Here is a 20,465-nt window from a genome sequence, read left to right on the forward strand (position 1 = left end):
TCATAGAGCAGTCGCAGAGGTCGCTACCTGTGTGACTCTACTCGGTTAGTGTGAGCGCCTCGTTCAGTGCCTCCACGTTGTTGCTGTTAATATCTCACAGTAATATCTAACAGTTTTCAGATGGCTGCTTACAAATTAGTTCTGATTCGCCACGGGGAGAGCTGCTGGAACCAAGAAAATCGCTTCTGCGGCTGGTTCGACGCTGACCTTAGTGAAACCGGGCGTCAGGAGGCAAATAGAGGCGGACAGGCTTTAAAAGGTCAGTAACAGCGCCGTTTACCAGCACCTTCTACTGTAGTACATAGTTTCACGCCGTAAATACTGTTAGTATTCTCAGGGATTATGCGTTTGCAACACCATGAAGACACCGGCCCATTGCTTGCTAACGCTAGTATTTTTAATAAATCCGTAAATTTGCGGTAGTTTTTCGTGACCAGTTCACCTTTTCTTGTCAAAGAGAACAGTTTCATTAAAATGAGTCTTTTTAATCGAGTCTTTTAGACTTTCCAAATGACTCGCCTGAGCATCGATTTCCTGAACAGGGGGCGTGTTTTCCGCTCTCTCGCTGAATCCCCGCCTCCTGAAACGGGCTCGCTGAGTCTGAACCAATCAGGGCCAATCTGAGCTGCTGTGTACCGCCCACCGGTGACGTGTGAGGCGTGTGCAGTTTGCTGCGAACGTGCTGCATGGAGCGTTATCCTTTCATGTGCCGAATGACCTGTTACACATGCCATGATGCTGTAAGCCTCATGATGATGATCTGATAGGCCAACTTCTCCTTTTTATGCTAATATACTTGTTAAATGTACACTACTTAACAAGACTCTCATCGTCAAAACGTGAAACTTACACTTACCTGTTTGCTGTATAAAATTAAAAACGCGTTTTGCCTTCGCAGATGCTGGTTTTGAGTTTGACATATGCTACACCTCTGTTCTGAAGAGGGCCATCCGTACATTATGGATCGTTTTGGATGGCATCGATCAGATGTGGCTTCCAGTGCACAGGACCTGGCGGCTGAACGAACGCCACTACGGAGGTCTGACTGGGTTAAACAAAGCTGAGACTGCTGCCAAGCATGGTGAGGCCCAAGTCAAGATATGGAGGCGCTCCTATGATATCCCTCCTCCTCCCATGGAGGCAGACCATGACTATTACAGTGTCATTAGCAAGGTGAGCCCAAACATATCCATGAGGTTAGCACAACAAAAACCCATGCGTTTCATTATTTTTACCACTGTGCATTGTTATAATTATCCCCTGAGTGATTGATCTGTAACAGTATCATTACACAACTACTGCAGTATACAGCTGGTTACTGGTTAATAAGCTATAGTCCAAAAGCCAAAGTTTAGCTGTGATGTTGTGCAGTTGTGTAAACAGCCACTCTCAAGAGTTGTACCAGATAAGGCTTGAGGACACTGGCACATCGCTAATTAGGGCCACTTGCTCATGGTAAAAACCATCTGCCAGATCTACATAAATGACTCCGTTTGGATCTTTTGTGTAGGACCGGCGTTATGCTGATCTGACTGAGGACCAGCTACCTTCTTGTGAGAGCCTGAAGGACACTATTGCCCGTGCCCTACCATTCTGGAATGAAGAGATTGTTCCTCAAATCAAAAAGGGCAAGAGGGTGCTGATTGCTGCCCATGGCAACAGTCTGAGGGGTATAGTGAAGCATCTGGAAGGTAAGTGCTGTATTCTGTCATTATAAAGTAATTAATTTCTGTATGTTGTTCTAGTGTTCCTGCTTTTGTTTGAACCTCAGCATCATTATAGCATTCAGAAATATTTTGTTCATGCACTGACCGTATGTGGTTGAGCTAATACAGTTTGTTTCTTGCACACTTAGGTATGTCAGAGGAAGAAATTATGGAGCTAAACCTCCCTACAGGCATCCCCATACTCTACGAGTTGGACAAGAACTTAAAGCCCATCAAGCCAATGCAATTCCTGGGAGATGAGGAGACTGTACGGAAGGCCATGGAGGCGGTGGCAGCACAGGGCAAGGCCAAGAAGTAGAGTCTTGTCTTAGGCCAACGTTTACTAGGGGATTATTTGTCAGCACTGAATGGCTCTAAAAGGAGCTACCACTACTGACCTCTCAACATCAGGATTCAGTGTGGGTTTGCATTTGAAATTATGTATATTAATTTGCATTGTGTGTGAACTGTTATTTTAGTGTGTCTAAATAAAACATTTAGTATTTATTGACCAATCCTCTATACAGGGACCACTAAAGTTGTCTTTAAAAAAATTGTTATTGTTATTCCCCCAAAGAATGCCTTTCATAATGTTGCAGTGGACCACAAAGCAAACTAAAATTGCACTGGGCTGTAAAGAGAGGATGTAACATGAAAAAGGCTCCTTATACGGTTATCATCATAGCAGAGAGGCTTTGAAACAGAAAGGAGTGTGGTCTGCTCAGTTTACAAATGTAAATGCAGTTCTAAGAAGTAATGTCATGCTTGTTCCTCATGTGTTTACACATCTCATTTATTTAGGCTGTGAGAACATTAAAGGACGTGAAGACAAGGTACTTAGATCCCCAGTATAGTTAATGACGGTTATTCCATGCTACAGCCGAAGTGCTCTGCCCATCATGTATCATTGTCAAACTGTCTGTAAACTGAGAGGATGAATAAAATCTTTAAACCCAGGCAACAATTCAAGAGAGATGACTTGATCCTTGTGGAAGCTTTTCATGAGGCGTAACACAAACGCCTGATAAATCATTTTAATATTGGCTCAATAGCTGCTTGGCAAATACTGCATCAAGAGAGGTTCTCAAATCTGGTTAGTGCTCTTACAAAATGTTTCCATACAGACACATACAAATCTGTCTGACACTCAAATGTATACAGATGGGAGCTCATTCCGTTCCTAGCATAGGAACAAAGCTACAAGCGTGATTTCTTGAAGGTCAAAGAAACAATATGTCTTTTAAGGCCCTGATCGATGTCTTTTAAAGACTTGATCTGGAACACATCTTTATCCTCCACAAACCTCTGAAACAAATAAAGTCCACCCCCAACCCCAAAATAATGAGACTTTGTTGCCAAATAGACAACTCCATCCTCTTCAAGCAGTTTATGAAATACATTATGAAGAGAAGGGTAGTAGTCTGTATTGTAGATGGTCTCAGATGTGAAGATGATGTCATATTTCAGCATGGGGTCTTTCCTCTGCATTAGTGAGAGATAGGAAGTCCAGTCCCCAGAGAAGAAACTGCAGTGATCTGAGAGTGAATGATGGGAAGAATCCAAGGTTCTTTTCTTAGCTGGGGGGCTTCCATCTTTTTTTCCCTCTCCCTCATCTTCACTGTCCTCCTCACAATTGAGGAACACATTGGGAATTGTTAGCTGTTCTATGACGGTACTGTTGTAGTCCTGGAAGTGGACCTTACTGGCTCCTCTCTTTAATGCCAGAATGCCAAGTAGTCCAGCTCCACAGCCCAAGTCCAGGACTCTTTTCCTAGAGAATGTCTCCCCTTCATCGTCAATGTACTCTAGCAGATCATAGGTGCATTCCCAGATTTTCAAGCCCCCCTCATACACCCCAGTTATGAGGTCTGTGTTCTGGGTCACAGTCTGAAGCAATATGTGCTCACCGTCATCACGCTCAGGGGCAGTTTGTTCAAACACAGATTCGTTGAGGTAATGGAGGGACGGTAATGTGCCTATGCTGACAGTCTCTGTGACCGAGCTCTCAGTCTGGGAAAGAATATCCAGCGTGGGCTGGTGTTCCACTGCTTCCTTTAGCGCCTTACAAACAGACTCACTGGGCTCCTACAGGGGATACAGAAAGCATTCAGCTACGTCCAGATTTTTTAGATGTTTAAAGCTAGACCTAACGTTAACCTACCTGTTGAACAGTCCTGTAACATTACCTGTACAAGACAACTTACACACTTGCTGAAAGAAGAGTAACTATATCTAACGTTGGTTTCGTTAATTCACAGCTTAGTCACAGTAGACAGACCGCTGTGCATGTCAAAAACATGAATATATAATAATACTATAGCACAATATATAGCCTTTGGCAACTAATGTTCCTGAAAACAGACCGTTAGCAGGCTAGCACCAACAGCAGCTAACGTTAGCTCACTACTTACAAGCTTGCTCTGGTTCTTCGCAGCATCTACGTTTTCATCTTTTTCATTATCAGCTCGACTGTCGTCGCCACAGTTCGCCTTAGTCTGCAAGGGAATACTGAAATTAAAACTGAATGCCATAACTAGGCAGCGAGGAAGAAGACAGTTTAAGTTCATGCACGTGCTGCAATATACGCATTGGACTACAAGAACCACAATGCCTTTCGGCGACGTGACCTTCTCCTTTTCCCGTAGTGTAAACATAAGATAAGGGTGATTTCTTAAAAAATGCCACAGGGCTTGGCTGAATGAAGCTTGCAAATGTTTCCTGTCCCCTAGGATATCTGCTGAACTAGGCCAAAGAGTCGAGTCGAAGCATATTTAAATTACGAATGATTTTATTCACCGCAAGATGTCAGACACGGGCTCTTAAAAACAGTGAATCGGTGCATAATTAACCGTCTCTGGAATCATTGGCAAATCAATATAACTGTTTATCACTATCAGCACATAGACAAGAGTACGAGGCTATTATAATACGATTTTGCTTTTATTTTCCATTAACGTCACTGGCTTATGAGAAGACTCAATTTCCCACAATTCCTCGAAGTCCCCAGCAGTTTCAACCCACGAACCTGTGCGTCGCCGAGCAGTGAAAGACGCCAAAAGGGCTGGAACAACTGGCTAAATTGTTTGTCTCATGTCCGCGATTAAATCCGTCTTCAGCGCTACCATGAGCTGAGTTTTGGCTACGGGTACTTCTAATAGAGGAAGACTGTGAGGTGAGACCGTGGAGGTAAGGAACATTTCTGTGTTCGAGCTGTGTTGTAGCTACCCAAAAAGATGAGAGCTGCTATTTGTTTATGGGCGGCTGTGTGTACAAGTAGAACAGTGTTTACTCTTTATTTAATAAAGTATTAGCGTCAAGCGTTCGTGTAGTATATTCGCCTATGAGAAACCTACTATGAGAAATCATTCGTCCTTAATTTGGTCACAGATTAAATATACCTCTTAGTAGTGGTTATCGTGAGTGCTGAATGGGTTGGTGGCTGATAGTGGTGCCTCTCACTCTCTCAAGACAACCCTTGATTTCAAACTTGCTCCTCACGCCCTGCATGGAATGCAGAACGTCAGGATTTCCATTTCCACTCAGGGGAGGCAGCCCAGTGTCATTCAGACCAGCCAGCATTTTACTATTTATTATCTGAAAAACTGTCAGACTTTTGTTAAGCTTTAAACCTCCATCTCGGGCATCTTTAAAGCACAACAAATACATTCACCAAACAGCTGTCAGTGGTGTTATGTCATTGGCCTTCCCATCATCAAGTAAAAGGATGCATGTGTATGTGTGTGCATGCGCACTTGTGCAAGGCTCTGTTAATCTCTCATTCAGAAGGGAATTAGGGGCACAGTGGCTTTTCATCAGGACGGTTTGAAGCCTGTCTGCTGAAGATTAAACATCTGGCTAAACCCAGCAATCCAGAGAAAGAAGTATTAACTGTCTGCCTGGCCCTGTGTGTTGTGATGGCTAGATTTAGTTCATTTCTGCTTTGTTTTTTCTTGCTCCAACACACTTGATTGAGCTCACGGAGGGCTGTGGAAGTTGGTGAAGAATTTAACTCATTAGAATAAACACTACAAAATTGACATTTTTCTGTCTTGTGCTAAAAACATTATATTCTTGTGAGTGATGTTCAGTTTTGTTCCATATACATTGTAGGTTTCAAAAGACTTTATCAGATGACCTCAAACACCAATATTTTACATGTTTGAGTGGTTAGAATATATACTACATAAGATAGTGATGTGGTTTAATGATCAAATAGATCAGCTTGTATTTGTAATATGCATTGGAGTCATTTTGCTTTAGCTAGACCTGATCTGCTTAGATAGATCAGATACATTATGTTACTAATTGGCTTATGAGTTCAGCAAGAGGGCCACTGGCAACTGATCTAAATGCTGAGTGTCCTGAGGTGTCTCGGGGTTACATGGCATTAGGCAGAGCTTGGCTTGCAGTCTTCAGTGCACCTTGCTGAATTGACAGAATCACTCCTTTTGAAATGATAAATAGGGTTAGTAATGTAAAATAGTAAAATAGGTAATGTAAAAAGCCAAACTATTAGGGGTGGGCATGACAATATGTATCATGATAAATAACATGACATGTCACAGTATGCGTTTCTGAGCATAATCATGGATCTTGATGTTGTCAGTACTTAAAGAAAAAGACAAATGGGATTTAGTGCAGCCCAATATGAAAAGTTGAACTAAAATCATTGTCCTAATAGTTGGTGATAGTATTTTTTTAAAAGCATCACCTTTTTTCTGTTCCAACTTTTTAAATTGTTTATTAAAAAAATAAAAAATCTAATGCATAGCATGTAATGAGAAAATGTCTCCAATTATCATGTTGTCATGTTATTATATTTCTGCCATCGTGCTCACTAATTATCCAGGCCCTGTTTCCCAAAAACATTTTATTAGTAAGATCATCTTAACTGGTGACAGATTGTAGTCAGTGTGATGCTTGTTCTACCATTTCAGAAAAATCTTTGTACTGAGATGCTTTAGGAAATCCAGCCCAAGACTGAAACAAATGGAAAGTGTCTACATTTTGGAAATACTATATAATATGTTTCATTTTGACTGCCTTGCTCATTTAGATTTCTTCATTACTAAAGAGCTGTTCCAGTAAAGCTTGCCATGTTTTTGGGCCAGTGACCTGCATTCTTTAAATAGGACTTTATATAGTGTATGGAAAGCATTGTTTTTTTTTCTGTATACTTTATTTCCAGTAAACAGGAGATGGTAGTTTTGCTTATTAACTGAGATGTTTACTGAAATTGCAAATACTGTTTGTTATAGAAAGTACTTTGTAGATAATTTCAGCTTGCTTAAGACGTACACATTTGAAAAATCAACAAACTTGTCAGTTTTGCAAAAAAAGATCTGTTAAGAAGCTTTATAAGCATTGCATATTCTTTGTTAATACATAATGGCAAGTGATAACTGAGGGAATTATACTTGTTGTTTTTTTTAGGGTCACGATGCGTCCCTGCACAAGTGTCATGCACCTGTTTGGGAGATGGTTACGGGGCTGCTCCAGACGCAGTTGCAACCGCATACCTCGGAGACTAAGGAAGCCCCTGAGCTACTTTAGACTTCTCTTAAAGTCCCTCTACTTCAACTCACTCACCAACTCCGATGTGGTGGTAGATTCCCTCTTTGAACCAGTCTTCTGGATGGTCGATATACTTACCCGCTGGTTCGGGAAGGTAAGACTATAAATACCTGTAAAATGTGCCTATTTTTTCTTTACATAGATTGCACACATCACTAAATTTGTAATATTTGGTATCCCGTGTATTTATAAGATTGTTTGTTTTTCTCTTTTTTTGAGGTTTTTGTGTTTCTAGTGGTAGCTCTCACCAGCTCCATTCTCTTTATTGCATACTTCTGCCTCCTCCCCTTGGTCCTTCATACCTATTCTCCTGGATGGATAATATGGCACATCTGTTATGGACACTGGATCTTGGTCATGATAACATTCCACTACTACAAGGCTACAAGTACATCTCCTGGATATCCTCCTAAGGTTCAGTACATATACAGATGGTTATCGTATGTAAAACTATCAATATTTATATTTAATTAGAAATGTAATCTATTTTCATATATTTTGATTTTGCTTTTTAGATGAAGAATGACATTCCATTTGTGTCTGTCTGCAAAAAGTGCATAATTCCAAAACCAGCAAGGACTCATCACTGCGGCATTTGCAACACGTAAGAACAATGTAATTAGTGTAGTCTCATGTCAAGAATGTCCAAGTCAGTCTTCTGTGTTGTTTGTCTGAGACATACTGCTGACACTGCCTTCACATGATGCCCTCTTCACTTTGCAGGTGCATACTGAAAATGGATCACCACTGTCGTATCCTTTTCAGGAGCCTACACTAAAAATGATTTCCAATGGTGATTTTCTATTGGTACTGCAGTGTAGTCCAAGACTAGGCTTTTCTTAAACCCCTGAGTGCCTCCTGTATTGCACAGCTTATTGTTCCCCTGTTCTAACATGTCTGATTCAACTCATCAGTTAATTATTCATTTATACACAATTGAGTGTGTCAGAGAAAACTAAACCCTGAATTATGTAGTGCTACAGTACAGTTTGAGAGTCTGACCCAACAGTTTCTATGAAAAATGTAAGAATTCCATTGATTTTTCAACATTTCTCCAAATTTCAGTCAAGATGAAAAGAGACATTCAGAGTGTTCTGATGTGTAATGGTTTATTGTATAGAAAAGTACCAACTCTGAATTCTTTGCCTTGTTCTTCAGAGTTTATTTACTGTTCACAATGACTAGTGAACCTACACATTTCTTCAGATTTTTGGCAATGATAAAATATTGGAGTAAATCGATCTTTGGGTACCGTTTTGCCTTACAGCGCCCTGGGCGTACCTCTCCATCATGAATGTGTTTTTTAAAAAAGACATTTTAGTCCAAAACCTTATCACAGAAGAATGGTAAAGCAATGTCAGTGCCTAATTCATAACCATTTCATACAGTGACATTTTGTGAGGGAACTTTTAGAAGCATTAAACGCTTTGGTTCCTTTGGTCACCAACCACTGTGGACAGTTCTGAGATGGGAAGTTTCTCTAGAATAAAACAGTTCACATCCAGCCACATTGAATGACTTTGTTTATTTCTTAACCATTTACTTATGCAGACGTTTTGAAAAAAAAAAATCAATGGAATTCTCCTTCAATTCAAGTACTATGGAAATAGAAAAATGTGTAATTGGCACAAGAGCTTTACATTATGTAATGATTCCTAAGGGATCTTATTGTGCTTCCTCTATGGCATCGCTAAAAAGAAATCTTTTTTATGGCACCTTTATTTTTATTTGTAGTCTGTTTTTAGTTTCTACAAGAATGATTCAGTGAAAGAAATAGTACATCTGTTATTCCCTTTGATGTTATTCTTCCATTTTTAACCTTAACTGTCCATTTTCAGCTTGGCTTAACAACTGTGTTGGTCATTTCAACCACCGCTATTTCTTTTCATTTTGTCTGTATATGACTCTCGGCTGCCTGTATTGCAGCATCAGTGGCCGAAACCTCTTCATAGATGCGTATAATGCCATAGATGTAAGGATTGTCGCATTTTCAGTTGGTGCTGAAAGTGTGGGGCTTTGTTTTAACACTCTTGTATTCAAAACTTGGGGGCAAAAGAACTAACAAGTCTGGTTTCAGAAGATGGCAACCATACCGTCTCATTTGATCTTTAAACTCTATGCTGTCTTATGTCATTTTAATCCTGTTGCGTCTCTTGCCTCCTTTTTCTGATTGAGATGCTGTGCATGCAATAACTCAGCTGGCTCTGTTTCTGCCATTGCTTCAATAGCACTTCAAGCACATGGATGTGGAAAAACAAGGGGTTCCAGTGACAGGTGTAGGCCTGCTCATAGGAATCCTGCCACAAGAGTCCATGACTGGGAAGGTAGTATAGTAAGCTTTGCCTCTTACTGGATAGTGTTTCTTTAAAGGGGAATTCCATTTTTTCCCATGTTTTTCTTAATGAAATCACTGAGGTGTAACTGGTCATTCAGAGTGGTTGGATATGCAACTCACTATTTTAGAGGAACTTACAGAGTTAGATGTTTTGACAGTGGTGGTGATGGGTGTGAGACATCTGAAGCATTGGATGTCTCAGAAAGCCACCTCAGAAAGTGACTACAAAGGATGCTTCCAGATATGTAGTTGGATATGTGACATTGTTGTACAGTAGTTGTACAATAAGATTTTGGTCTAACATACTTTTTAAAAAGCTATTTATAGCAGAGAGCTACATGCAGTGCAAAACAGCTATTTTAGAAATCACAACCTCTGGTTCCTAGCACCATCATTGTAAAGAAATCTGAGTAGTTACATTTTTCTAGAATGCACCACTTGCATCAGAACACTCTGAACAACTTGATTTATACCACAGTGATTGAAATCCTTTAACTCATCTGGGTGTTTTTGTGGTCAGCTTGAGGGTCGAGATCCTCTTTTTTAATACATTATAGCTTCATTTAAATGCCTTTTGTATTAAAGCACGTCAGTCTGATAACGCATCTTTGTTTGGGACAGTCACGTTGCTGTTGATGTAGTTCATAACATTTTGGCAGATTGACCTGTTGACAGGAAGCATAATCAGCTCAGATTTCTTCTTGAGATGTTGTTTACCTAAGACCTTATTTTAATCTGACAGGTTTTATTGGTTTATACTGTTTAACATTATTTTCTTCTTTAAACTGCTTTCTTTTTTAAATTACAATGTGTAAATTAGCCATTACATGTAAGAGATGGCAAAGTTTTTCACTGTCTTTTTTTTCCTTTTCCCTCAATTAGAGTTATTATCATACACCACAACCACCTTACACCTTTAAGGACAGGCTGTTTCATAAGAGTGTTATCTACATGTGGGTCCTTACAAGGTACACTAATTTACCAGCCTGTTCAGTTGATCAGTAAATTTCAATAATTTAAATTTCCAGTTGATCATTTTTAAATGTGTCCTGTGGCCCACAGCACAGTAGCGGTTGCTTTAGGAGGTTTGACGGTGTGGCATGCTATCCTTATCTCCCGTGGAGAGACCAGTATTGAGAGACATATCAACAGTAAGGAGGCCAGACGCATGATGAAGCGGGGAAAGGTAGAAACACCAGCACACATCATTAAGCTTATGGTATCCACTCAATGAATTATTAAGGGCAAGCTTGTAATACTTTTTTCAAATATTAAACACGGTATGTGGAGGTTTTCATGCTGATTTAATCACTAAACTAAATGCTTGGTGCTGTGAATATACACTACTAATGCTCAGTAGCTGTGATAATAAGCTGTGATATATAATGTTAACATACTCTTAACAGTGGATCTAGGGTGTTTAGAAGACTGGTTGAGTGAAAGATTCTGTCTGTCCAGTGATGAACATTGTTTGAAATACAGTGATGATCTGTTAACGCTGTAAAAATTAAAGGTGCCATAAACTTCCAGTCCAACAAAAAGAACTAAAGGTGCCTCAATGTACTTTCCCATATAATGGGGTTACAGGTGGAACCCTTGATGGTCTTCAAGCTCTTAAATGGTAACTATAGTTGCAGTGTATTAGGAATTTTTGGACCAGTAACCTTTATCTTCATTGTAACTTTCACCTTCTCATTGTGCAATAAATACATACAGACACATTTGACTTTTTCTATGAGAAGCTAACAAATATAGATTGTATTTTTAAAAATTGTGTATTAGTTACATAACAATTAATACCTTATATGCCCACCAATGGGTCCAAACTTGTATTACACATTTCTTTAAACTAAGAAGAACTTGGATACTTTGCATTGTAGTCCATGTAGTTATTGTATAATAAGCCTCAGAATGTAATAAACCTGGTATTTTAAGGGGTTACATTGTTTTTATAATGAGATCATAATAACTAAATAACATTAGAAAAAAATCATTGCTATTTCTTTTACAATAAATGTATTAAGCAAACGTGTGCTTTCTTTCTGTGACAGGTCTACAAGAATCCATTCAACTATGGAAAACTGAATAACTGGAAGGTGTTCTTTGGTGTAGAGAAAAAGAGGTAGAGATGAATTAGAAATGGCTCTTAATAACAGTGTATCAACATGCTCTCATTAACATATCAAACCACATTTAGGAGAATTACAGCGCATTGCATCACAAAGCATCATATTACATAAAAGCTGTTGTTGCAGCATTAACTATCTTTATTTGCTCAAAAATTCATAATGTTATTCATGCAGGGTAATATTGTAATGCTCTCTTAACAGTCATTGGCTGACGAGGGTTTTGCTGCCTTCTGGACACGTCCCTTATGGCGATGGGCTGACGTGGGACATCTACCCACTTAAAAAGGACATGATGCCAGTGTGAGTGGATCAGCACTAGCAGATGTAATGTTGGTAGGGGCCAGTTCACTCCAGAGGTCACTCAACACTGCCAAAGCAGCAGGTGGAGCAAAAGCCCTGCACATGGTGGTCTTTACTTTGCTTGGAGTCTGCCAAATAAAAATGTGCAATTATCGTGACAAAGGATGACACAGAATCATGAAGAGGATAAGAACAGACTGATCTCTTTAAAAATGCATTTGTTGTCTGTTTTTGATTTAGAACTCATGATGATATTGGCGCCCTTTTTCTAGCTTACATTTGGTACTGGGGCACATTGCCTTGTGAGAGACATTAGGAATGCGGAGCTGTGCTTCTTCAGAATCAAGACTGTGCATGACTCTTTTACTGAATGGGCTATGTTTTATATTCACGTTATTTATCAGTTGATTATCATGTATATCAACGCTGCTGGAACAAAATCTTGCATCCTCAAAATCGTAAATTTAGAAAAGAAGCAAAAAAACATTCTTAACCCTTACTGTAACACGATTTTATTCCAAGTTTTTTTATTCATTCCTGTTGGTCCATTCATCCTGAAACGTTTACATAATATAAAGGAAAGAGTATTTTCAAATCATAAAAAAAAATATAAAAAGAGATACAACGTTTTGTTCCAAAAGTGACAATATTTACTGATGACAAGGTGTGCAGGTTCTAAAAAAACTACAACCACTGGAAAATTGTGTATGGTTTTCATAAAGAATGAATGAGATGGTGGTTTTATGTCTTCTTAGCAAGTTTTACAATTGTTCCCAACACTCCATGGGTAAAGAAACAAATAAACATATCTTATTCGCATTCTCCAAATCACAGATTCATTCACTGTGAACATCTTTACATTTAATCACTTCATTTTGAGTTTGCTGTGGTTGTATATATGTGAAAGAAATAGTATAATCTAAACACTTGGTCATGATGACAAGAGATACATAAGGACAACTGTACTATGGTTGTTAATCATGGCTTCAACTTATATATGTATTATCATTTTATATGTGTGTGTATGTGTATGTGTATGTGTATGTGTGTGTATATGTGTATTTCACTTTTTTATGCAATTTTACCTTTTGGGAATGCAGCCAGTTTTTTTTCCTGGTGCTGTCTAGCTACGACATCAGTTATATAGAGCATGACCAAAATAACAGAGCAATTATATTAAGATGATTGCCAGTTAGCAGCATGTGAGCTATATTCCATTGTAGTGCAAAAGCACAGTGCATTTACTGGAATACAAGCTACATATATAGTGGTTGATACTTTTTGACTGTGGAAAGTCCATTTTACAAGACCAAGTGCAAATACCATAATGTTCTTATATTTCAAGGTGTAATGCTACTGAGAGGCTTTTTTCTAAATGGCCTTAATACCTCATTACACACAGTTCAGGACTAGTATGGCTGTACATACAGAAGGACCGAACCTGTTCCAAAGACAAAAGGTGGCTCTACACCTTCCTTAATATTAGTATATTCTTAATCATTCCCATTATTTCTACTTGCCAAGGTGAAAATAATAAGAAAGTAAATATCTTGATACACAGTAATGGTGTGCTTTGTGTAATGTAGTCTACCATCTGAGATTCCACAATTCCACAAGTCTACTTATTCTGTATAATGTGTTTTGCCAAGTCTACCTACATGCTAGAAAATACTCCTCTTATGCTGGACCAAAGTTTGAGGTGTAAGGTTTGTCATTCATACATGCTGATAGTCCACCAGGCAAGTCTGCACTGCTGAGCTCACAAGATGTGTCTTTCTTTGATTCTATTTAATGGTTTCTGATGGATGTATTACAATCAGTTTAGATCTGTAGTTCTCAATCCTGGCACTGCATATTTTAGTGCCCCCCCAGCTACTCAGACAATTATCAAGCTCTTCTTAAGCTCAAGTGTGTCTGTATGTGTTTGAGCAGGGAAACACTAAAGCAGTGGTTTCTGAGGTCAGTCCTGCTGACCCCATGCTCTGCACACTTCTGTGTTTTCTTTCTTCTCAGATTGGAGACCCATGCACTAAAATGTACAGGACAGTGTAAAACACACTACATCCGTTAGATGGCAGTATGCTACCACGGAAAGTGTCAAGGTCTTCGCGTGCCCACCATAAACAGTTATAAGAGCTATAGTATTTAAACAGTTTAAAATATCCATTTAATTTTCAGCTAATTTAATGTATTTACCAAATGCGATGAAACGAAGAATAATTTATTAAAAATGTTATGATGGGAATTGAAGCACTAGGACTTTTACTTTAAAAAGTAGCAGTTTATTTTTGTCTTCACCTGAGCTGGAACTCAGACGGGGTCGAGTAGGGCTTTCCTCTCAGAGTTACAGCCGAGAGGGAATAGGGGAATATGTCGTTTTTATAGAGTTATTCTGTCTATAAATGAAGTAAGTTTGGTTTGAAGGGCTTTAGTTAATTCGCTCGTAGTTGCAGGTGCTGTTGGCCACAGCGAAGTCATCATTTTCGCGAATGTTTTTCCACCAGCGACCAGGAACAGTAGCGTTAACTTTGCGCTTAGCAGGTTAGCAGCATCCACACGACAACAAGAGACACCTGAGAGGAAAACTCAACACTTTTGTCTCTGCTTTGCAGCGAGTGTCGTGTTCGCCTTCGTCGCTTTGGACTGACATAGCGTTACATACCTCAGCACACCGTGCAGCTACGGAAATAATTATGTAGGCAGTCCGTTGAGACAGCCGCTGTACGTGCCTGCTGCTGTGTGGATTTGGCTCTCTACCTGCACCAGCGAGGACTTCGAAATGCCCTCGGTGTGAAGAGGAAACATGGGGGGCTGTGTTGGGACGGTTCGAGGCGCTGGAGCTTCTTCTACTGGTTCATCCAGAAATGCCTCTAGATATAGCAAAAAGCGAGGAGGTAAGTGAAGGCAACAGGTTTAGAGCAGACATGCTCCACCAAGTCCCTCAAATAAGATCGCAGGAATTTGTCTGAGGTCTGTCTGTGTTGTCATTGACAGATTATGACACAGCAGCCCCTGAGAAATAGCTTATGCAAACAGCTTTCTGTACAAGTGTGAAACCTTGGTGTTAATTCAGCTGAATTTGATGGGAAAGCAGAAGTAGCTCATTTTATGGTTGTTCACAATTGCAAATCGGACATTGTCTCATTTTATATCAAAGCCCAGGATTCAGATACCAAGATCACCATATGTTATTGTGTTGTTTATCTTTTATTTTATCCTTGATCGTTTTTAAATTGATCTGTAATAGAGAGTTTCTGTTCATAGTTTACACTTTACCCATAATGAATCCTTGATCTTGGACTTGATATGCAGTTAATTGGTTAAATGCTTTTTCCTCTAAAAGCTGCATCTACCAAGAAACCAAATAAGATTAGTACTTCTGAGATTAGTTAACATCCAGTTTGTATTTTCTGGAAGTGCTTGGGCACAGTGCCATGATTCTGAGTTTCTGCAGGATGCCCCATGCTGGGCAATCCTAGGATTTGCTGTAGATTTATTTTTGACTCTTGGTCTTAAAGAGACGTTATTGGATTAGGCCCCAGGTTTGTTGTGAAGAGGTCGTACAGTCTTTGTTCCCACATGGCTCCAAGAAGTTCCATATATTGCCTCTTGGATTTATTTCTGTGCTTGTACTTATTCTGAGCTTGCATGAATAGCTTCAGGAGAACAGGCGATGGTACGCAGAGCAAGGAGAACATGATGTAAGCTAGCAGTGCAGTAATAGTAGTGTCACACTGAAATCTGCTATTGATTAACAACTTGTAGTGAAGACAGTGCATCAAGGGACTGACTTCTTGCCCTGTCGGAGGATGTCTTCAGGTTTCCATCAGGAATATAAAGGAATCAGCAAACATCTGTGTTATTTTTGATGACTGGAATCATTTTTGATGTGAAGAAGCTTTGTTGTAGATGCTTCATTTTGCTTTGAGATATATTGCTGGATCCTGCAGCCATGGGAGTTGCAAACTCAAGAGACTCATACACTTCAGTTACTGTTTTGTTGAAAAGTAAGTACAGTATACAGGCCTTGTTCTGAAAACTGTATAACTTAATGAAGAAAGGTGTTGATGTACTGAATGGTCATGACATTCCATATTGTAATTTAATGTGCATTACATATATTTCTCATCTTCTCATCATGGTCTTTAAGCCTGTGGAAGAGGTCCTTTGATATTAATGTTTAATTCTGGTAAAGCGTTGCTGCCATCCGTACAGTTATTTGAAGGATCTGTCACTCTTTTTTTAATAATCAGGATGACAAGCCGTTCCACCCTGCCACTCTGTCATGGGCAAACTAAAGTCAAATTGAATGAATGTTTAATCTTCTTCGTGTGGTAATTGGAAGGGATTTGTTAACATGCAAGATGTCAGACGAGCATCAGTAGCTTTGCAGTCATGCTTCATGTCACTCTAACTAAAATGCCTGTGGCGTATTCCAGCAGGAGCTTACTGTTTCTCATTAAGCGGCTTTTGCGATGCAGCGATGCTTTTGCCTATAGTGTTCCTCTTTTGGCGCCCCTTTGGGGTGAGTCACATCAATATGCTAACATCTACTGCATTACTGGTCAGATAAAGGGAATATATCCATTTTTATGAGTGGTAAATTTACATTTTAAAGAAATGAATGGTCTTCCTCCTGTCTAAAACATGCAAAAAAAGTTCTAAGGCCTCAGTCTGGTTTGCTGGGAAACTGCAGGGCTAGATTAAAAAAACACAAAGCAGCTGCTCAGCAGTATTTTCTAGCATTCGTAACCTTGAGCACATTACCAAACACTCCCAGTTGTTTATTGCGTGCTGTTGCACGTGCTGAGAGGATGCATCATGGGAAAGATGCATAAATCCTGTTATGTGTCACCCGATTAAGGTTGTAATCCAAAGCACTATAAATAATTTGTTGATTTTTTTTTTCTGACTCTTAGCCTCTACTCTCACCACATGTAGATGGACAGTTTTGTTGCAGTTGTTAGATATACAGTACAATTTTTTTTTTACATGTTTACAAAGCCGTTGTGGCATGTAATGCTGTTTCTACGCAGCCAGTTCAGTTGTTGGTTCTCACTAGGCCCAGCAAAAACTTTATTGTATATTACTGGCTATTTATGTGAAATATTTGTGGGTAATTGGCTTGATAGTTGTTCTAATGCACATCAGTAGTTACTTTTCCCATGTTCTTTTTTGAATTCTTTGAATTCCTCTTCACTAATCTGGGCTGATGTGTTGGAGGCTTTACCTGCTCTCTGCAGAACTCCAGAGAGGTCCATGTGTCTTGGCTGCAGAGCCACTGAGACATTGTAGACCACAGAGCCGGGACTTGAGCCAATTTGGAATCTCAGATGGAGAGGCGCAGAAAGATGTTCTCTGAGCTCCTCAAATTAGAAAGCTGAATACTATTCTTGTCCAGTGTTACTATCTACCCCTCATGCTTTAGTCGGTACTCTTATGGTCATTGCCATCTGAGTTGAGTACTCTCTGGTCTTTTTCTTTGTGTTTGAAGTTGGTACAGAGGATCAGTCTGGATCAATTCAAATTAACATGTTTTTTTTTCTTTTGCAGTGAAATGTGTTAATACATCAAATGTACTCATGAGCATATAGCCTGGCTAAATATATGAATTTTTTGTCTTTGTGTCTTACTTTGATTTTAACACAGCTGAATTTGATGAGTTATCTAACCCACCCAGCCACTTCAACATAACCTTCTATGCTGTGATCAGTGTTGATCAAAGCTGTTGTGTTTCCTTTAGGGCGCAATGAACCCCTTAAGAAAGACAAGCCCAAGTGGAAAAGTGACTACCCGATGACAGAAGGACAGCTGCGCAGCAAGCGAGATGAGTTCTGGGATACAGCACCAGCTTTTGATGGCCGCAAAGAGATTTGGGATGCCTTAAAAGCTGCTGCTGTGGCTATTGAGTGCAATGATCATGAGCTTGCACAAGCTATAGTTGATGGTGCCAGCATAACACTCCCACATGGTAAGGACAGGGGCATTTTTATTAGATTTATGCATTTATTTTTTGTATTTAAACTTAATGTTCTTTATACTGGCATATTTAAAGCTAAATTACATGCATGGCAGGTACAGTGGAGGGATTTGAACCTTTATTAGCTCTCAGTGGAGCAGTTTTGGCCACCCTCAGTTAGTTTTATATGACTGAAGCCCAAACAGTTCAGAGAGCAGTGGGCCATTTAAAGAGAAAAATCATTTTCCTTGGATTTTTCACCTCGCCCAAGAATAAAAAACTTCCATCCATCCATCCATTTTCTAAGCCACATAAAAAAACTTTTTTTCACATTATTTAGACATTTTTTTCTTATCTCTAGCTTTTTCTGTGCATATTTTTAAATTGTATGTCCTTTTGCCTTGCATTCTATTTAAGTGACATGATTATTCATATGTAATTACATAATTAATGATAGTTCCATAATGACTTTACAAACAATTTACAGTCTGAATGAACAGGTATATTTTTTTGCCCTTGTTTTAATGTCAGAAACTAGTAAACGTCAAAAATGTTAATAATGATTTTCTTTCTTCGAATCTCTTCTGTATGACGACTTTTCATTACATTCAAATCAAAATAAATATCCAGTTCTGGTATTGATTAAAATCTTAGAACAAAATTTGCTCAAGTGAGAAATAAGTAAAAGAAAAAAAAAATTAAGAAAAGATGTTTCAAGACATACACATCAAGGGGGTCCTATAAGGCCTGCAGCTTAGGCTGATATAGGAAAATTAGAGATGATAATAGTGAGACAGAGAGGAGTTATATTGAAAAGACATAATTGATGTCATGCCTCTCTCCCAGGCTCTTTAATGGAGTGCTATGATGAGCTGGGAAACCGGTACCAACTTCCTGCTTACTGCCTGGCTCCTCCAGTCAATCTCATCACAGAGCGCAGCGAAAGTGACATGTCTGACCACACCGAGCTACAGGAGAAGAAGGAGAAGGAGGAGTTCCAGCTGAAGGTGCGCCTCTCCACAGGCAAAGACTTGCGGCTGAGTGCTAGCATGGCAGACTCCATCTGCCAGCTCAAGAAGCAGCTGCAGGTGCAAGAGGACATTGATACTACCAACCAGCGTTGGTTCTTCTCTGGGAAGCTTCTTACAGACAAAACACGTCTGCAGGACACCAAGATTCAGAAGGATTTTGTAATCCAGGTTATTGTCAAACAACCTGTCATTACTAGTTGAGCAAAAGGGTAAAAAACAATGAACTCTGAGGCGATGGGACATAAGGAACTCAGCAATTTTGAGAGAGCCTTTATAAGGTGTTGCAGCTCATTAGACATCATAAATGCCGTGCGCTCTTAACTAATTGGAATTTCCTCTGCTTGTCTAGTGGATATTGGATTCTTTGGTCCTCTGTGCTGAATTTTGCATTGACAATCACACACAAAGCTGCTACCCAGCATTGAATGAGAATAGGTGATAATAGGTTCACAGAGAATTTTCAGGCATTCGTTAAAAAAATGTTTACGCAGTCATTGTTCAGTTGGGTTTGTTTTCCTCAAAGGCATCATTTCAGCTGTATTCCCATGGGACGGGTGGATTGTATCAACATGGCCATGGTATTCTCATTCAAATTAAGGATTTGCACTGTCATTCAGGATGTACTCACACTCAGTGGTCAGCTTTTTCACTCTTCAGTGAATTTTATGTGTTTTTTTTTCATTTATTCCTACTTTTTAAACTTGTCTTCTAAATTCAAATGCTATATGTAGCCTGTCATATTACCTACATATTTCCAAGTCTCTTACTTTTGTTGTTCTTGTATTGTTGCTTTGATATTACACCTTTCAGCTTTCAGTACTCTGTCACTTTGCTGCTGTATTCAAAGACAAGAAGATAAACATGTAAATTCATTTTAAAAATACTTTGTAGCACGCTGGTAGGTAGCAGTTGTTAGGTTGCATTAAGGGTGGGAACACTCCTCATACACAGATGTTTCATCCATTACAGCCTCCGATCACAAAACCACGTCCTCAGGATCGTCAGGCTCAGCCTGTGCTGTGATCAAATGTTACAATACTGTGATAAGAGCTCAAAGCTGCCCTCAGTCTGAGTGAGTGGTATCAGGTTCATTACAGAATTTCCTGGTCTGATGGAAGATGATGTTTTAATGGTCTGGATACAATTGAAAGCCATTTCTGTCTAACAAAACAGTTAGGATATTTTTGTACTTTTATAATGCAACAAAAGTGTTATAGTTTGCTAGTTTGCAGGAATCTGAGAGGAACTGTTTTATTTTCTCGATGCATCTTTCTATATGAATCAGAATGTAATTACTCATGAATATGGGGTGTAGCTTCATAATGCTTTCCTGTTCTACTGTATATTATCCTGATTTACTGTACAAGTGTGTTGTTATTGACAGAATGCATTCACGTGTTGCACATACAATTATATTTCTGTAAAACACAA

At 39.3% G+C, this 20,465-nt stretch overlaps 4 protein-coding genes across 8 annotated transcripts; 3 read left to right on the plus strand and 1 right to left on the minus strand.

Moving 5' to 3' along the window:
- pgam1a (phosphoglycerate mutase 1a) lies at window positions 1-2,663 on the plus strand. Its single transcript, XM_017724171.2, has 4 exons — window positions 1-259; window positions 899-1,173; window positions 1,511-1,691; window positions 1,856-2,663. Exons 1-4 carry the CDS (start codon window positions 121-123, stop codon window positions 2,023-2,025), a joined length of 765 nt encoding a protein of 254 aa, XP_017579660.1. The 5' UTR covers window positions 1-120; the 3' UTR covers window positions 2,026-2,663.
- On the minus strand, window positions 2,482-4,342 carry mettl18 (methyltransferase like 18). Its single transcript, XM_017724159.2, has 2 exons — window positions 4,118-4,342; window positions 2,482-3,791 (listed from the first exon to the last, which is right to left on the minus strand). The coding sequence occupies exons 1-2, from the start codon at window positions 4,271-4,273 to the stop codon at window positions 2,904-2,906; spliced, it is 1,044 nt and encodes a 347-aa protein (XP_017579648.1). The 5' UTR covers window positions 4,274-4,342; the 3' UTR covers window positions 2,482-2,903.
- A 133-nt stretch (window positions 4,343-4,475) lies between these two features.
- On the plus strand, window positions 4,476-12,872 carry zdhhc16a (zinc finger DHHC-type palmitoyltransferase 16a). 4 transcript variants are annotated; one of them, XM_017724128.2, is made up of 11 exons: window positions 4,476-4,892; window positions 7,140-7,374; window positions 7,500-7,694; window positions 7,796-7,884; window positions 8,004-8,032; window positions 9,119-9,252; window positions 9,509-9,604; window positions 10,498-10,583; window positions 10,678-10,801; window positions 11,667-11,737; window positions 11,946-12,872. In XM_017724128.2, the coding sequence occupies exons 2-11, from the start codon at window positions 7,147-7,149 to the stop codon at window positions 12,046-12,048; spliced, it is 1,155 nt and encodes a 384-aa protein (XP_017579617.1). In that variant the 5' UTR covers window positions 4,476-4,892; window positions 7,140-7,146; the 3' UTR covers window positions 12,049-12,872. The 4 variants fall into 4 exon arrangements, with proteins under 4 accessions (XP_017579617.1, XP_037394544.1, XP_017579636.1 ...); XM_037538647.1 differs by having other exon boundaries at window positions 9,119-9,135; XM_017724147.2 differs by having other exon boundaries at window positions 7,662-7,694.
- A 1,481-nt stretch (window positions 12,873-14,353) lies between these two features.
- On the plus strand, window positions 14,354-20,465 carry ubtd1a (ubiquitin domain containing 1a). Of its 2 annotated transcripts, none has more exons than XM_017724106.2 (3): window positions 14,354-14,938; window positions 17,788-18,015; window positions 18,850-20,465. In XM_017724106.2, the coding sequence occupies exons 1-3, from the start codon at window positions 14,848-14,850 to the stop codon at window positions 19,233-19,235; spliced, it is 705 nt and encodes a 234-aa protein (XP_017579595.1). In that variant the 5' UTR covers window positions 14,354-14,847; the 3' UTR covers window positions 19,236-20,465. The 2 variants fall into 2 exon arrangements, with proteins under 2 accessions (XP_017579595.1, XP_017579604.1); XM_017724115.2 differs by lacking the exon at window positions 14,354-14,938 and adding an exon at window positions 15,395-16,051.

The sequence above is a fragment of the Pygocentrus nattereri genome, chromosome 5 (assembly GCF_015220715.1).
Source record: "Pygocentrus nattereri isolate fPygNat1 chromosome 5, fPygNat1.pri, whole genome shotgun sequence".
Taxonomy (NCBI): domain Eukaryota; kingdom Metazoa; phylum Chordata; class Actinopteri; order Characiformes; family Serrasalmidae; genus Pygocentrus; species Pygocentrus nattereri.

Bases quoted from the DNA above. Each gene is read 5' to 3' on its own strand.
- pgam1a (XM_017724171.2), top strand. From the start codon at position 121: ATGGCTGCTTACAAATTAGTTCTGATTCGCCACGGGGAGAGCTGCTGG. The intron at 1,174-1,510 runs GTGAGCCCAAAC...TCTTTTGTGTAG, and splicing joins ATTACAGTGTCATTAGCAAG to GACCGGCGTTATGCTGATCT. The intron at 1,692-1,855 runs GTAAGTGCTGTA...TTGCACACTTAG, and splicing joins TATAGTGAAGCATCTGGAAG to GTATGTCAGAGGAAGAAATT.
- mettl18 (XM_017724159.2), bottom strand. From the start codon at position 4,273: ATGAACTTAAACTGTCTTCTTCCTCGCTGCCTAGTTATGGCATTCAGT. The intron at 3,792-4,117 runs GTAAGTAGTGAG...TATCCCCTGTAG, and splicing joins CGAAGAACCAGAGCAAGCTT to GAGCCCAGTGAGTCTGTTTG.
- zdhhc16a (XM_017724128.2), top strand. From the start codon at position 7,147: ATGCGTCCCTGCACAAGTGTCATGCACCTGTTTGGGAGATGGTTACGG. The intron at 7,885-8,003 runs GTAAGAACAATG...TTCACTTTGCAG, and splicing joins CACTGCGGCATTTGCAACAC to GTGCATACTGAAAATGGATC. The intron at 9,253-9,508 runs GTAAGGATTGTC...TTGCTTCAATAG, and splicing joins ATGCGTATAATGCCATAGAT to CACTTCAAGCACATGGATGT.
- ubtd1a (XM_017724106.2), top strand. From the start codon at position 14,848: ATGGGGGGCTGTGTTGGGACGGTTCGAGGCGCTGGAGCTTCTTCTACT. The intron at 14,939-17,787 runs GTAAGTGAAGGC...TGTTTCCTTTAG, and splicing joins ATATAGCAAAAAGCGAGGAG to GGCGCAATGAACCCCTTAAG. The intron at 18,016-18,849 runs GTAAGGACAGGG...CCTCTCTCCCAG, and splicing joins CAGCATAACACTCCCACATG to GCTCTTTAATGGAGTGCTAT.